Below are 14,168 nucleotides of genomic sequence, written 5' to 3' on the forward strand. Positions count from 1 at the left end.
GCTTATGGCAGTAAACTCTCATGCTGTAAACTACAAACTCTCACATATCTTTGGGGTGTATGTATAGGGTGTTTCAGAAGTGAAGTGGTTGCAGATCTTTGGTGATTTGGAATTTGGTAATTTAACGTAATACACTCATAACCAAAAGTCCGATACGACCCCGCATTATGAATAATAAACAGTCTGAACTACAAGATGAAGTCCAAAGTAAACAAGACAGGCATCATAAAAATGGTTTTGATGGCGCCATCTTTTTAATGAAAGGTGAAAGCTTGGTGACATTCGGTTCAGTGTAATCGAAGTTATTGCGTCTAAAGTGTCATTATGTTTGTTTCATCGGTACAAAAATGAGCTTCAAACAAAGAGCTAATATCAAATTTTGTTTTCAAATTCACATTTGAATTGGAGAAGTGAAAAATCACGTTGATGCTCATTTGTTTTTGTGATTCCAAGGGAATTACCTACAAGGAGTTCGTGCTTACGAGCCAAACCGTCAATGCAAATTTCTATATTGGCGTTTTGAAGCCTTGAATACCGCGAAGGAGGAAGCTGGCGGTTACTGCATGATAATGCACCATCTCTTCTATCCACTCTTGTGATTAATTTTTGGACTAGAAATCGCATTTTAACCACCAATAACTCACCGTATTCGCCTGATATGGTTTCCTGTGACTTTTACCTATTCGAAAAATTGCATTTGGCCATGAAAGGAAAACGTTTTGTGACCGTAGCGGCCATCCAAAAGGCTTGTACAGGATGTCTGTCGCAGGACATACCGGTCAATGACCTGAAACACTCTTTCGAAAAGCGTTTAGATCGCGCAAAACAGTCTATCGAGGCCAGAGGGGACTATTTTGAATAAATAAACTCGAAGTTTTCTGAACAAAGTTACTGTCGTCTTTGTTTCACCTACGCCTTGTTTATTTTGGACTCCACCTTTTGTGTCAGAAAGAACAATTTTTATATACGCATCGTGTATTGCCAGAGTAGTCGTGGTGGGCATTTAACGGATAAGAAATTTCATACATTAACCGCAACAAGTGATGAAATTAAAAAAAATCAGTTCGCCAAATTTTTTTTTGGGTCACCCTGTACTTTGCAAAACCAAATCGTTTTTCAGTGCTTTTATTGCTTGAAAAGTTTGCAAATTTATTTTCGAAATGCCTTGTGATCGCTTTTTAAAATTGATAATAAAAATATTTTCACTTCTAAGGTTGATAGGTTTTCAAAAGCTTTTGCTCTCAGTATTTGAAAGCCATAAACTATGTTGCTTACAACTTACAATAAGCAGCATAATAAGCATACAACATGAAATGGATAGCTTTTACATACCACTAAATGCTTGGTTTCGCAGGATTTCATTTGAATAAAGCTTTCACCGTTGAAGTTTCTCAAAAGCTTGCAAACTTTATTTGTAAAGCTTCTGGTTTTCAGCTTTAAGGAGAAAATAAATGTAGCACAATTCATTGAATTGAAATTACTTGGGTATTTTTTCCAATGCCTTTTGGAAACCATGAACTTTAATAGCTCTAAGCTTTCATTTTTAAATAGCATAAGACTTCACATATTTATGTTTCGGCCCACAATCCTCACGAATGCAATTTAGCAATTATTAGTAGCCCACAATCGTATTTCGGAAAGCTTTTTGCTTTGTAGTATTTTACTATGTATATCTCTAGCCTTTAAAAGCTCACAAACAGCGTGCACTTAAGCGAGTAAAAAGCTTTCAACTCAAAATATAATATTTCAGCCCTCAGAAAGGTTTGCGAGCACACATTTTAAAGCACTCAAAGCATACAACCCGAATTCACGCAACTTTCACGTGGCTTTCGTGTGCTGTGCGAAAGCTTATAATTCAGCAGATATCATTACTTCACATCCAATACTTACTTACACAAAAGCTTTCACTTCACTAATGGATTATGCGTTATTACGTTTTGTTTTTGATAAGTACTACCATTTTAAAAATATTTTCCGTTTGTGTTTTATCATAATTTCAATTTAAAAATTCAGTCGCCATTTCAACTACCACATAAAAACATTGGCTTTGGTTCTCCCAAAAAAAAGAAACACTAATTTTAATATTAAAGTAAAAAATTTGGCATGCTTTCATGTTATTGTTTCTAACGACGCGCAAAAATTTCTTGGTGGGTTTGGCGCACTTTTGTTCTTATTTATTTTTTTGTATGTTGCATATTCTTTTTCAATACGTCTGCTCTCTTGAACCCTAAACTGGTTTACCTCTGTTCGTGTAATAAATTCGAGTTCCGCCCTCGGGCCTACTTTGCTCTTCAAAAGTCGCTGATCTCGCCTTCAGTCTCCGGATATGTGCAGGTAAATGGATTCATAAGCCAATTGCACAGCCCCTTATCCTGACGCTTCTTCTTCACCATTGTAATACGATTGTGATGTTCTTTCGACAGACCTGACGTAAAGCTACTCTCATCACTATCCCGCGCTGTCGCCACACTATGATAGCCGCTCTCGGCGCGTCGCGAAATGCCCGAATGCTTGGAAGTGCGTGGCGTTGACGAGTCGTGACCGCTGTCGTAAGCCTCACAGGAGGTATTCAGTGGCAGCAATGGTAATTGGGTTTGAGAGGATGTTGGCATGGCGGCGCCACCGACGCCTGGCAGATGCTCTTTTTCGAGGGAGGGTCGCTTAGAGGGTGAGAGTAGCGCTGCTTTTTCATCTACTTCGCAGATGTTCTCGTGTTCCATGACGAAGGGTTTCTCCACTTTTGGCAAATTCGGATCGGAAGCACCGTCGGGATGGCGCAGAGAAGCATATTGTTCCATGCCGGCGATTTGCATGATGCCATTCAGGCTGGGCAGACTGCCTTGGCTAGGACTGCGCGAGGGTTGTCTGTAAGTGAAAAAATAGGCAGAGGAGAGAGATGCTGATTATTCGGCAGAGATTTACAACAATTGCGACAAGATATATGCGATTTGAGGAGAGTAAATGAAGATGAAATCAAAGCGTTCTTAAAAGGAGAGTTAGTGAAATAAATAGAAGGTTAAGGTAAGTGGGCCAGAGTTAGATCCGAAATAACAAAGAAGTTAGAGAAGATAAATTAAGGAACAGAGGTGCTGATGCTACTGATTCAGATTAAGTGGTAAGAATACAACGTTCGGAACAGGAAATAATACAGTTCAGGAACGAAGGATGCTCGATGAGCTCAGAAGTAGAAAAATATGTGTAAGAAGACTGATCTTGGGACTGGCTAAGTTTATGATTTGATCTATGTGAACATAGCCCAACCAGGAATTAAAAAAACCGCCAGATTTGTTCCAAGACAATTTAGTCAAGAAACAAAGTACAAAAATATAAATGATTAATATTAGAGGATCAGCTATAAGAGATCAGAGGGGAAAGAATATTATGGGAAGTATTTATGTTAAAAAAATAAGAGCAAGAAAGCATCAAAAGTTAACTTAAATAAACAAAGCTGAAAAAATGCTGCATCATTTAGCGGCCATTTACACATTTCAGTACTCACCGCGGGCTTGGTGGCCTATAAGGCGGCTCACTGCACACACTACCTGGACCCGTATTGAAGCGGTAGGCGGGTTCACTATACACGCTGCCCACATCGCAGCCGCTGCGGAAGACAGGCGTCACTTCGGCCATGGCCAGCTGTGAGGTGAAGATCTCACGTAAACGCGCTAATTGATCGAATTGGTTCCTAAATGGAAGTAGAAAAAATTTACATGTATTATCATGCAGTCAAGGGAAACCTTTCCCATATCTTACCTCGTTCTTTCACCCATCGCACAATCGCTGAACGCATCGCCGGCCATGTTGAAGCTCGACACAATGGACATGTTGTCAATGTGACTCAGCGCGGACAATGGATGCTCGCTGCTTGGCAGAGAAAAGGGAAAGAGAAGGAGAAACAAAATGGTTGCATGAATTTTATGAATACATAGTAAGTACTTATACGCTGCCCAGTTACATGTGTATAACTCACCCGCCCATTGTGCGCGCTATTTCCTCCTCTGTCACCTGCAGTCCACAATCGGACATGCCCATGCTGTGTTGGGAGTAGTGATGCGATGATTGCCGTGAAGGCGCATTGTGTTGCAGCTCCTCTTGGCGTCGCAATTCTTGTTGCTGTTCACGTTGTTGTTGTTGGTAGAGCGATTCGCGTGACACATGTCGCGACAGTATGCGATGCAGACTTTCGTGCGAAATTTCACGCGAACCGAGTGGCTCAATTAGCGGCAACGCTGGCGGCACCTCCGAGGGTCCACTGTCCTGGTCCTCATCGCAGTCTGCTGGCCGATCGCTTTGGTGTCCACTCACACCAACACCTTGCTCCGACGCCGCCGTAGTGCCGACTTGTAGTTGCTGTGAAATGGTGCCATAACCGGTGTGCGAGTGCGTCGAATGTAAATCAGTCTCATCTTTTGTCGTCGTTTGGGTAAGTCCGAGCGAGCCTGTGGCGCTGGACTGTCGTTGATGGTACAACGCCTTGGAGCCGCGTATCTCCGCGGGTGCCGAGGCATTCGTTGTGCTCACAGCTGTCGAAAGACCCATGGCAATGGCTTGCGCCAGCTCCGCCTCGCTGGCGCACAAAATAAACTGCTGCTCAACGGGTAGCGAATTCTGCTGTTGCAATTGTGGTTGTTGTACAGTGCGCTGTTGGTGTGGCAATTGCCTTGTGCTTGTCGCATACAAATCCTCCGGTGCGTCGAGTGACTTCTGCTTGAGCTGTGACATGTGGTAAGTAATATTGCGTAGATGCTGCGCTTGTTGATCGCGATGAGCGGCGTTGGCAACGCCATGCGTGGGCGATGATGCTGCCGATGTGGTTTGGAAGACTTGCGAAGTCTGATTCTCCACCCATTGGCGTATCATAGATTTCTTATGCGAATCCATGAAGCCATAGCCCTGCACTTGTGAGGGCGCTGTAGGCAGATTACCGGCGGTCAGTGAACGGGTGGATTGCGACTTCGGGCCATCGATCCACGTCTCGCACTGCTTCACATGATTGACTTCGCGCATCAAATGACGCGCCTCAGCCACCTTGGCGCGCGAAACGCGCGGCCCATCAATCCATTGCTCTTCGCTTATCTTGCGCATTGGACTGCCGGGACAGTCGAGTGCGTCGGAAGTGGCGGCGACAACATTTGCGCCACCACCCACGCCTGGGCGTCGAAGCGGCGAGCCCTTAGGTGACGGCACATTCGAGCCTTTCGAACACATCATCGCAGTCATGCCGGTGTGGCGCAAAGCGCCTGCAACTATCTTTGGTGAGGAGGCTGAGTGCGATAGTGATTTAACGCTGTGCACGGGTGAAAAGAACTGTTGTTGTGGGTCGGCGTTGGAAGTTGCCCCTTGAAGCGGTTGTTGTTGCTGTTGCACTTGCTGGACTGGTGTTGGACTATTGACGTGGCCGCGTTTAAGGCTGCCATTGCGACTAGATGCATTAATGGTGGGACTTTGGGGCGCTGCTATAATAGAATGGTAGATTTGGCGGGAGGTAAAACAAAGAAGGGAGAAGTAAGAAGACAATATTAAAACATTTGTAAAAAAAATTCAGCTGCAGAGTGAAGTGCGCATTCATAACCTGCGTAGTCGCCACTTTTCCCTATCCACCCACCTTTTTGTGCAGCTGACTTCTTTAGTGTGCTCGCTGCACCACTTTTCGCCGGCGACTGTTGCTGCTTCTCCAGTCCACTACCTTTCAGCGCTTTGCTCATCACACAGCGATTATCGCCACTGCTTAGCGAGGGCAAATAAACCGGCGGATGTTCGCCATCCGTAGCATCGTCGCTCGGACCCATGTAAATGACGGTGTCTGCAGATAACTCGGAGCTGGAAGGATCTGCGCCAGAACCAGCCGATGAGCCAGTGGATTGATGTCCTAAGTGGGTGGAAACAAGAAAATGGTCAAAAAATAGTGACAGAGGCCAATGGAGATGAGAAGTCTTACTGATATATATACAAACTTATGAAACGACGAGCACGTCACAGGCTATTTTTACTCAAATTCTATCTGACTACGATTTAAAATAGAAGTAAGACTTGGCTTCATTGACTTACAGGCCAATAGTAACACAAGTAAAAATGAGCCTTCATGAAGGTAAATAAATATATTATATTAGAGAGCCCTGGGGAAATTACTTCCTTTAATAGCTCCTTACCTAATAAAAATTGCTGGTTGCTAATCAAATCTTTATTAAATTAGGAAAAATTAGTGTGGCATCTCAGCTGAGAGCGTCTTTGTAATGGTCACCAATGAAGGGTAAATGTAGAAGTTTGGAAGAGCGAAGTAAAATTTCTTCTCTTAGCAGGAAGTCGTGAAATTATCGGCTCATATTTTTTGAATATTCGTATTAAGATTTCTTAAATACGAATTTGCCCAAAGGATACATTTTGCCCCAATACAGTTTATTCTTGTATCATAAGTTTCATTATGCTGACAGCCATTTTACGCACAGAATCTGAACTGTCAGTCAGTATCATAACAGCGCGGAATGAAATTTGCTGCTATTGAAAAATCGCAGTTTTCAAAAAATGTTTTTTGATTAAATATTTTAATAAAATTTTTTTTTTTTCGTTCCATTTTTTTCTTGTTAACAATTTTTTTGTTAAAATTGTTTGTTTAATTTTATTTGTTTAAAAACATTTTTTGCTTGAAACTGTTTTTTTAAATATTATAAAAAATTGTTATGTTAATTTTTGTTTGTGTAAAATTTATTTAGTCTATACGTAGATTTATTAAAAAAATTGTGTTGAAAAAATGTAAAATTTTTTTCTTTAAAATTTTTTAATTTAACTTTTTAAGACAAAATTGTTTATTGTTTTATTTCATTTGCTTAAAATTTGTTTTGTTTCAAATTTTCTTTTTAAATAAATTTTTGATTGGTTCAAATTTATTTAGTACGTATACGTAGATTTATTAAAAAAATTGTGTTGAAAAAATGTAAAATTTTTTTCTTTAAAATTTTTTAATTTAACTTTTTAAGACAAAATTGTTTATTGTTTTATTTCATTTGCTTAAAATTTGTTTTGTTTCAAATTTTCTTTTTAAATAAATTTTTGATTGGTTCAAATTTATTTAGTACGTATACATACATTTATTAAGCAAAAACAAACCAACAAAAATATTTTTTTTTTTCAAACTTCTTTTTTGCATTTAATTTTTTAATTAAAAAGTTTTTTTTTTGCTAAAAAAATTTTTTTTGTGCATTTAATTTTTTAATTAAAAAGTTTTCTTTTGTTAAAAAAATTATTTTTGTTTGTTAAAAACTTTTTGTTTAAAACTTTTTTAATTTAATTTTTTAATTAAAATAGTTTTATTGTTTTATCTTATTTGTTAAGTTTTTTTGTTTGAAATTTTGTATTTAATTTTTAAATTTTAAAAGGTTTTTTTCGGTTTATCTTATTTGGTAAACTGTTTTGTTCAATTTTTTTATTTAATCTTTAAGAAAAAAATTGTGTTGAAATGTGAAATATAAATTTTTTTTATTTAATTTTTAAGACAAAAATTGTGTTGAAATGTGAAATATAAATTTTTTTTGTGTAAAATTTTTTAATTCAATTTATTTAAGACAAAATAGTTTTTTGTTTTATCTCATTTGCTTAAAATTTGTTTTGTTTAAAATTTTCTTTTTAAATAAATTTTGTGATTAAAACTGTTTTGTTTAAAGTTTAATTTTTTTTTAATTGTTTGTTTTTTGTTAAAATTTTCATCTTCATTAAATTTTTTTTTATTTAATTTTTTTTTTGTTATTTTTAAGATTTTATGTTTAAAATAAAATTTTTTTTTGTTTAATTTTTTCGTTTATTTCTTGTTAAAAATTGTTTTATTTACAGTTTTTTAAATTTAATTTTGTATTGTAAGTAAAAAGAATTATATTTTTGTTTAACTTTTTTAATTTTTTTGTTTTTGCTTAATATTTTTTGTTTAATTTTTTTTAATAAGAAAAAAGTTCGGTAGTTTTAAGTCACCGACGATTTGGTTTCTGTTGGAGGGGTAGTCTGGAGAGATTTTAAGGTTGTGGCGAGATCATAGTTGTTGTGTTTGCGTTGAAAAGGCGGGTTGTATATTTCGAGTTTGTTATTAGATGCGCGTGGGCCATTTCTGTTGATCCTAGCCGGAGTCATAATATGGAAATCTAGGTCGTCGGTGTTACCAATGATAAATTTATGTTTCAGCAGATTATAATTCCTTATTCTTACTACCTACAGGTATAGTAATAGTTTCCTTCGCAGTTTGAGAATAATTATCACTATCCCCTTACATAGCCATTCTGTAAGTACCGGTCGAGCTTTGTTCACAATGCCTAAACCTAAAACTCCAACAAATGCTAAGTGTTGTGACTTTAGGCAAATAATCCAACTGGAAACTATGATAGTTATATAAAACACTGAAAGCCATAAAGGCACAGAAGACTGATACGGAGTTCTAGTCTTGAGTGGAAGACCTAGCTTGCAATATCCGCCAAAGTTGTGTCTACGGATGGCTTTAGGCCATTGAAGAATCAGCCAGCAAAATACTTTCTTGATAACGGCTTTTTCCGCTTTGCCAGAGCGTTCGAAATTAATAAATAAACCTACTCTGCACTGCTTTTAAAGAATAGCAAAACCCTTTCAGGGCTTCTAAGGGTATCCTTCCACTTCGAGACATTTCCTCCCACTACACATGCTACACATATTTCCTCCAAATGTCAACACATATGAACGTACTTATATGTAACGCAGCCCATACTTTAATTTCACTGATTTACACTGAGAATTTACATATCTCTCCAAGGCGATTGTTGGTCGCTTTTCGAGTGTGATGCAACATAGTACCTACCTCCATTAACGCCCGCCGCCAACCCTCCCACACCCGTTTTGTCACTTGGCATTGGAAAACGATGCTTACGCCGACGCATGCGATGTATGCGTGAGGCCAGTTGTATCGTCGTCAGTGCATCCGTGTGCGACTGCATGCAAACGAAAGGACGAAAGAACGAAAAGAGCAAATGGAAAAGCAAACGTAACAACAACAACATTAGTAAAAAAGCAAATGTAAATTGAAAGTCATTTATCATTCTCATTGCGACACAGCAGGATGATCGCGCAGAGCAGAGTGCGATTTTATGAATGTGCAATAAATTGACCAACCGGGCAGTCAGTCGCAGTAGATGGCGAGTAAGCATTGAATCAATAGTCATTTCCATTATGGAATTGTTGCCCAATTAAGCCTCAAAACAACAATGACATAGTCCGAGCTGGAGTGCCACTCGAAAGTACCGCTTAAGAGCATACCAATTACCCGGCATTGAACCTCTTATTGCACATTCACACGCACAACGCTACGAGACGACCAATCAACCCTCTGTCAGCGTCAACTCACCTGTGTGTGCGTCACGTGCGCCATTATGGCGACATGACACGTCAACGGCGCCAGACAATCTTTCAACAACGGCGTCAATGGATGATCCTTGTTCGGCGGATGCCGTTGTCCACTCAATATGGCCAGTAGTATATTGCCGATGCCGGAGAGTGGCAGTCCACCGTTGCGGTTGGCACAACCACCCAAATCGATGAGATGTAAACGACTACGTCCTCCAGCCACTGTGCGAATTGTATGCATTCGAATGAAAATAAGTGCATTAAAATTTTAGCATGAAATATCTACACACATACGGTGTGCTTAGTGTAGCTGTGCATATGTGTAAGTGTGTGTGTGTGTAGGTGTTGCAGTTGAAGCATTGGAATTCCAATTATTTTGCCGTGAGCTTTGAGATTGAACAGATAATGTACTCACCTCCGCCCTTGCGCGACAAACTGTACTGGTAGACGTGGAGTGTGAATATCATGGCCGGCTCAAGCCCGCCTTGTGGTCGCCCGGCGAGTGCAGCGTCTAGGAACAATGCGGCACGTTCGGCGGTGGGAGCACGCAGTTCGGTGGGTCCGCCAAGAAAGTCATCACGCAAATACACACCCGGCGAGTCATCGGATTCTGTTGAGCATTTATGTGAAAGAGGGCATGGAAAGAAGTACGAAGAATGTAATTTAGTGACTAATAATTTAAGATATTAAAAAGGAGGCAAGCTTTGAGGGTAAGTTAACACAGTAGCCACAGTACCATATATAACTAGTTTTACACTAATATCTAGGAAAAAATTGAGAGTGTGGCGGCTAATAATAAAGAGGGACGTAGGGAAAAGGGCGTGAAATGAACTCAGTAAAACTCTTAAGGATGGTCTAAAATTAAAAAAAAATCGAATCTTTTTCTTTGACACTTCGAAAGTATAGGCTTCTAAAAATATACTGTCAAATTTTTGGAAAGAAATTCCCAGTATTTTCGACTCTACAGCCATTTTAGCAGATAGAGTTAGATTCGTTACGCGGCAGCATAAATGGTCGCATTTAAATTGTCAAAACTTTAAACTCAAATATATTAAAACTACTTTCTTCGGTCTGGTGTTATCAAAGAAAAAAAAACTATTCAACCGAATCGTGTGAAATTTTAATACGCTGTTCACAACATCAATGGCTATTGCCCGTACTAGAATCAAGAATTTCTTTATTAAAAAACAGAAAAACCAACCGATTTTTAAAGAGTCAAATTCGAAACCACGCCATTTTCTAATTTTTTTTTTTAAATTTTTGTGTTTCAAATAAATGGAAGAGCCAAAATGGATAACACTGTCCAGGTCGAGTTTTTCGGGCTTCACTGCCAATTTTAAAATTATTAAAATTAAAAATAAAAAAATTAAAAAAGGAAAATGTTTTTTTTTTTAATTTTTGTATGTATTTTTAATTATATAAAACGCCTAAAAAATTTAAGTATCTTTTTTCATTTTTTATTGTAAAAAAAAATCCTGAAAATACCCTAAATTTTCAAGCTCTAAACCGCCGTGACCCCTTAAGCTTCTTATCATTACTATTGAATGAATGGTATTTATCAAAATTGCAGTAAACATACAGGAATTCGAAACATAATGTCGGTATCAGGGTTCGGCATTTTGCACTACCACTAAATTGCACTTTCACTAATTTTTTAATTGTAGTTAAAATAATGGTTTCATTATCGTCAAGTCTTCAGTTTTTCAGCGTTTTAACTGGCCGCTTATAGCACTAATTATTTAGCCCAAGCCTGTTGTGTATTCTATATCTACATTCTGATCATAAGATACGGGCAGGCAGTCGGAATGTTCCCAATAAGAACAGCGCGACATACTGCAAAGTTTAGAGAATTTTTTTATCTTTCCTTTAATTTTTTTTTTTTTCTTTTTTTTTTATAAAAATATTCAAGCTACATCAAAAACCACATAAATTCAAGTTGCAAACTTAGTACAAAATTGTGAAAAATTCAAAAAATTGTCATCTAAATTTCAAACTGGGATATAAAGGATTTTTCAATAGGTGCGCTTCAACTTTTTTCCGATAGGGAGGGCGAACGACGCAATATTTTTTATTTTTCGCTTGTCATTTGTAAACTTCATTAGTATACATTTCATCATGGAACGCTACACACTTGAGCAACGATTGCAAATCGTGCAAATTTTTTATGAAAATAATCGTTCTGTTGCTGCTACTTTAAGAGCATTACGGCCATTTTACGGTCCATTTAACAAGCCGTCCCGTTTTGGGGTTATGTGAAGTCATTGGTCTACAGTAACAAGCCGGCGACGATTTGTGAGCTCAGAGCCAATATTGAACGCGAAATTGCTGGAATTTCGGCCGATTTATGCAAAAGAGTGGTCGAAAATTGGGTTCAACGTTTGGACTTCGTAAAACGTGCACGCGGTGGTCATGCAAAAGAAATGTATATGTTCAAACTCGATAATAAAAAAAAATTAGTTAAAAAAGTCAAACCGTTCGTGTTTTATTCAAAAAAATTCAAAAGTCGAAGCGCTCTTACTGAAAAGCCCTATATTTCGTTAATTCAAACTAGCTCAAAATTCACGTTGATTTTTGGTAATTTTTCTTGTTGACGGTGCTTTCGGCCATATAACGAATGCACGAAATGTTTTTTGATTGGGCTAAAGACTGCACACTCGACATTTTTTTAAAAATTCTGATTAAATTAGTTTGAAACTTTAATGAAAATTTTTGAATTAAAAAAAAAAACAAAAATTAAATAAAAAATATCTAAATAGTCAAAACTTTACAAATGTCAACACAACTATTATTTTGAGCACAAGTGGACATAAATATATTATATTTACCACGATGTTATGTGTTAGACTGTGCTTCTTCTCTTTCTACTATACCACACCACCTCCAAACGGCATTCAGTTTTATGGGAAGCTCTTTCATCACAGAAATACACTCGGAAAATTGCCATTTCTGGCTGAGAAGCGACTGCTATTTGAAGTCTCTTATATCATATATAAGTACATTGGGCTTCAAACATGGACCAGTCAAATGGTAGTCACATTCGAGCCCACTCGAATATGTCAGTCACCGTTTTATATAAATTTATCAGGAGAATCTGCTTAATCTCACAAAATATTTGCAAAGTGCTCTTTCTAATTTTAGTACGAGATTTCTGCATTTAATGTTTAAGTGACGAATAGTTTCAAAAGTGCAACAAAAGGTTAGGCATACCGAGTATAAGGAAAATAACTAAAATGGAAAAATGCTATATATTTTGATTTTGCGTTAAGGAAATTACGTATCTGGAAGAAAAGCGCAAAAGCCAGGCTGTGATCAAAAATTTTAGGTCGGCAACGACTAGCTGTAAAGCTGTTCAAAAATGTTGATGATATCTTTTTTTTCTTCGACCGCGCAGTGTTATTCCACACGAGGTCTCAGGAAGGCATGAAAGGTAGGCAGCAGTTGAAGTTAGAACAGCACAGGCAGCCTAATCTGGTTGTCCGTGGAGTATCCTGTTTTCTTTGATAAGCATGTAATGAACGAAGAACGCGGAAAGACAGTCAAAGGCGAATATTCGTTGCAACCTTTTGACGGCAGTGCTAAGTGGTGTCGGGAAAAATAGTCATATAGACTTCAAGTTTGGAGCGCCTCCCACCAGCGCCTTATGCGAGAGATGTAGGGCTGAAAAACATACAAAATCTGATTTCTGTAGGCCACTTTTTCAGGAACGTAAAATGCTAAGTATAGTTTCATTGGAAAGCTTGATTGGATGCCCCGTAAGAACGAGATGGTTTGAGAATTTATAAAGATAGGAATGGATTATATGTTTTCAGAGCATCACAATTGATCATTGTGGCCATCGTTTGAACTATTTTCAAGTCTAGATACATTGTACATTGAACTTAATAATATATAAGCCTGAATCCAGCTTGTCACCAGATTTCTTATTTGTTTGTTTTTTGAAAAATTATGAAGGGACCAGCTAGCTTTAAAAGGTTCAAACTTTGTTGAAAATGACACTTAAAATTAAGATTAAGATTCAAGATTTAAACAAAAATCATTAACTCACAGGTTTCCTTTCAAAACTAGTACAGACACAAGAAGAAAAAGTCATTTTTTTTTTTAAACAAAAAATTAAAAAAAAAAAAATTTCAAAAAATTTTTGAATTTTTTATTGAACTTAGTTTCTGTTTCCTTTTAGTTAAACTACTATTTTTTAGAAATTAGGTATTTTTATATTAGATTATTAAGATATAGAAACTTTGGTTGATGAACTAGCAGACAGAGAGAGGTTGTTTAATTCGCCTCTTCATCTGATAGTCTTGGTAGAAGAATAAGCACTACAATAGTCACATAAAAAGAGTTTAACGGCACCGCAACATTACGTTTGGTTCATCCCATAGCGCCAGTTCTGCTTACCAACACTGGCCCACTGGCTACATTATATCATAACTTCAACCTTCCTATCAAAAAATATTAGATTCTTACCCATTTAAGGTTTGAGAATAAGATCCTAAGATCTCTAATATTTCGATTTACAGGATAACAGCAGAGGAAGGGGCAGGCATTGGAGATCAGGTAGAGAAGGACTTAGCTTCACTTCGTGTGCTCAAGTGGAACCGGTTAGCACAAAAAAGAAACGATTGGCGCAGTTTGTTAAATTCGGTCAAAAACACAAAATTTTATTTTCGTGCGGTAAGACCCTTTGTATGCAAATCGCTTTAAGTTTAAAAGTTAAAAATAAGACATCCCTAACGCTACTGCAGTGGCTTTACAGTAGTACCATTAGTTTTAAAATTTAAAGTAAATTAACTAACCAGCCACCATTCGCTCGAACTTAC

General features: G+C 37.6%; 1 protein-coding gene across 1 annotated transcript in view; it reads right to left on the bottom strand.

The window, feature by feature from the left end:
- Positions 1 to 1,758: 1,758 nt before the first annotated feature.
- Positions 1,759 to 14,168, bottom strand: part of LOC129248917 (kinesin-like protein GA13060) — a 178,936-nt gene continuing 166,526 nt past the window's right edge. The window contains exons 7-14 of the mRNA XM_054888530.1: positions 9,767 to 9,961; positions 9,353 to 9,573; positions 8,810 to 8,939; positions 5,606 to 5,869; positions 3,971 to 5,453; positions 3,754 to 3,861; positions 3,500 to 3,685; positions 1,759 to 2,865 (exon numbers count right to left, since the gene is read on the bottom strand). Of these exons, the coding sequence (XP_054744505.1) occupies positions 2,292 to 2,865; positions 3,500 to 3,685; positions 3,754 to 3,861; positions 3,971 to 5,453; positions 5,606 to 5,869; positions 8,810 to 8,939; positions 9,353 to 9,573; positions 9,767 to 9,961 (3,161 nt within the window). The 3' untranslated portion in view covers positions 1,759 to 2,291. The remainder of the gene's footprint in view (positions 2,866 to 3,499; positions 3,686 to 3,753; positions 3,862 to 3,970; positions 5,454 to 5,605; positions 5,870 to 8,809; positions 8,940 to 9,352; positions 9,574 to 9,766; positions 9,962 to 14,168) is intronic.

Source organism: Anastrepha obliqua, chromosome 5 (genome assembly GCF_027943255.1).
Source record: "Anastrepha obliqua isolate idAnaObli1 chromosome 5, idAnaObli1_1.0, whole genome shotgun sequence".
Lineage (NCBI taxonomy): Eukaryota > Metazoa > Arthropoda > Insecta > Diptera > Tephritidae > Anastrepha > Anastrepha obliqua.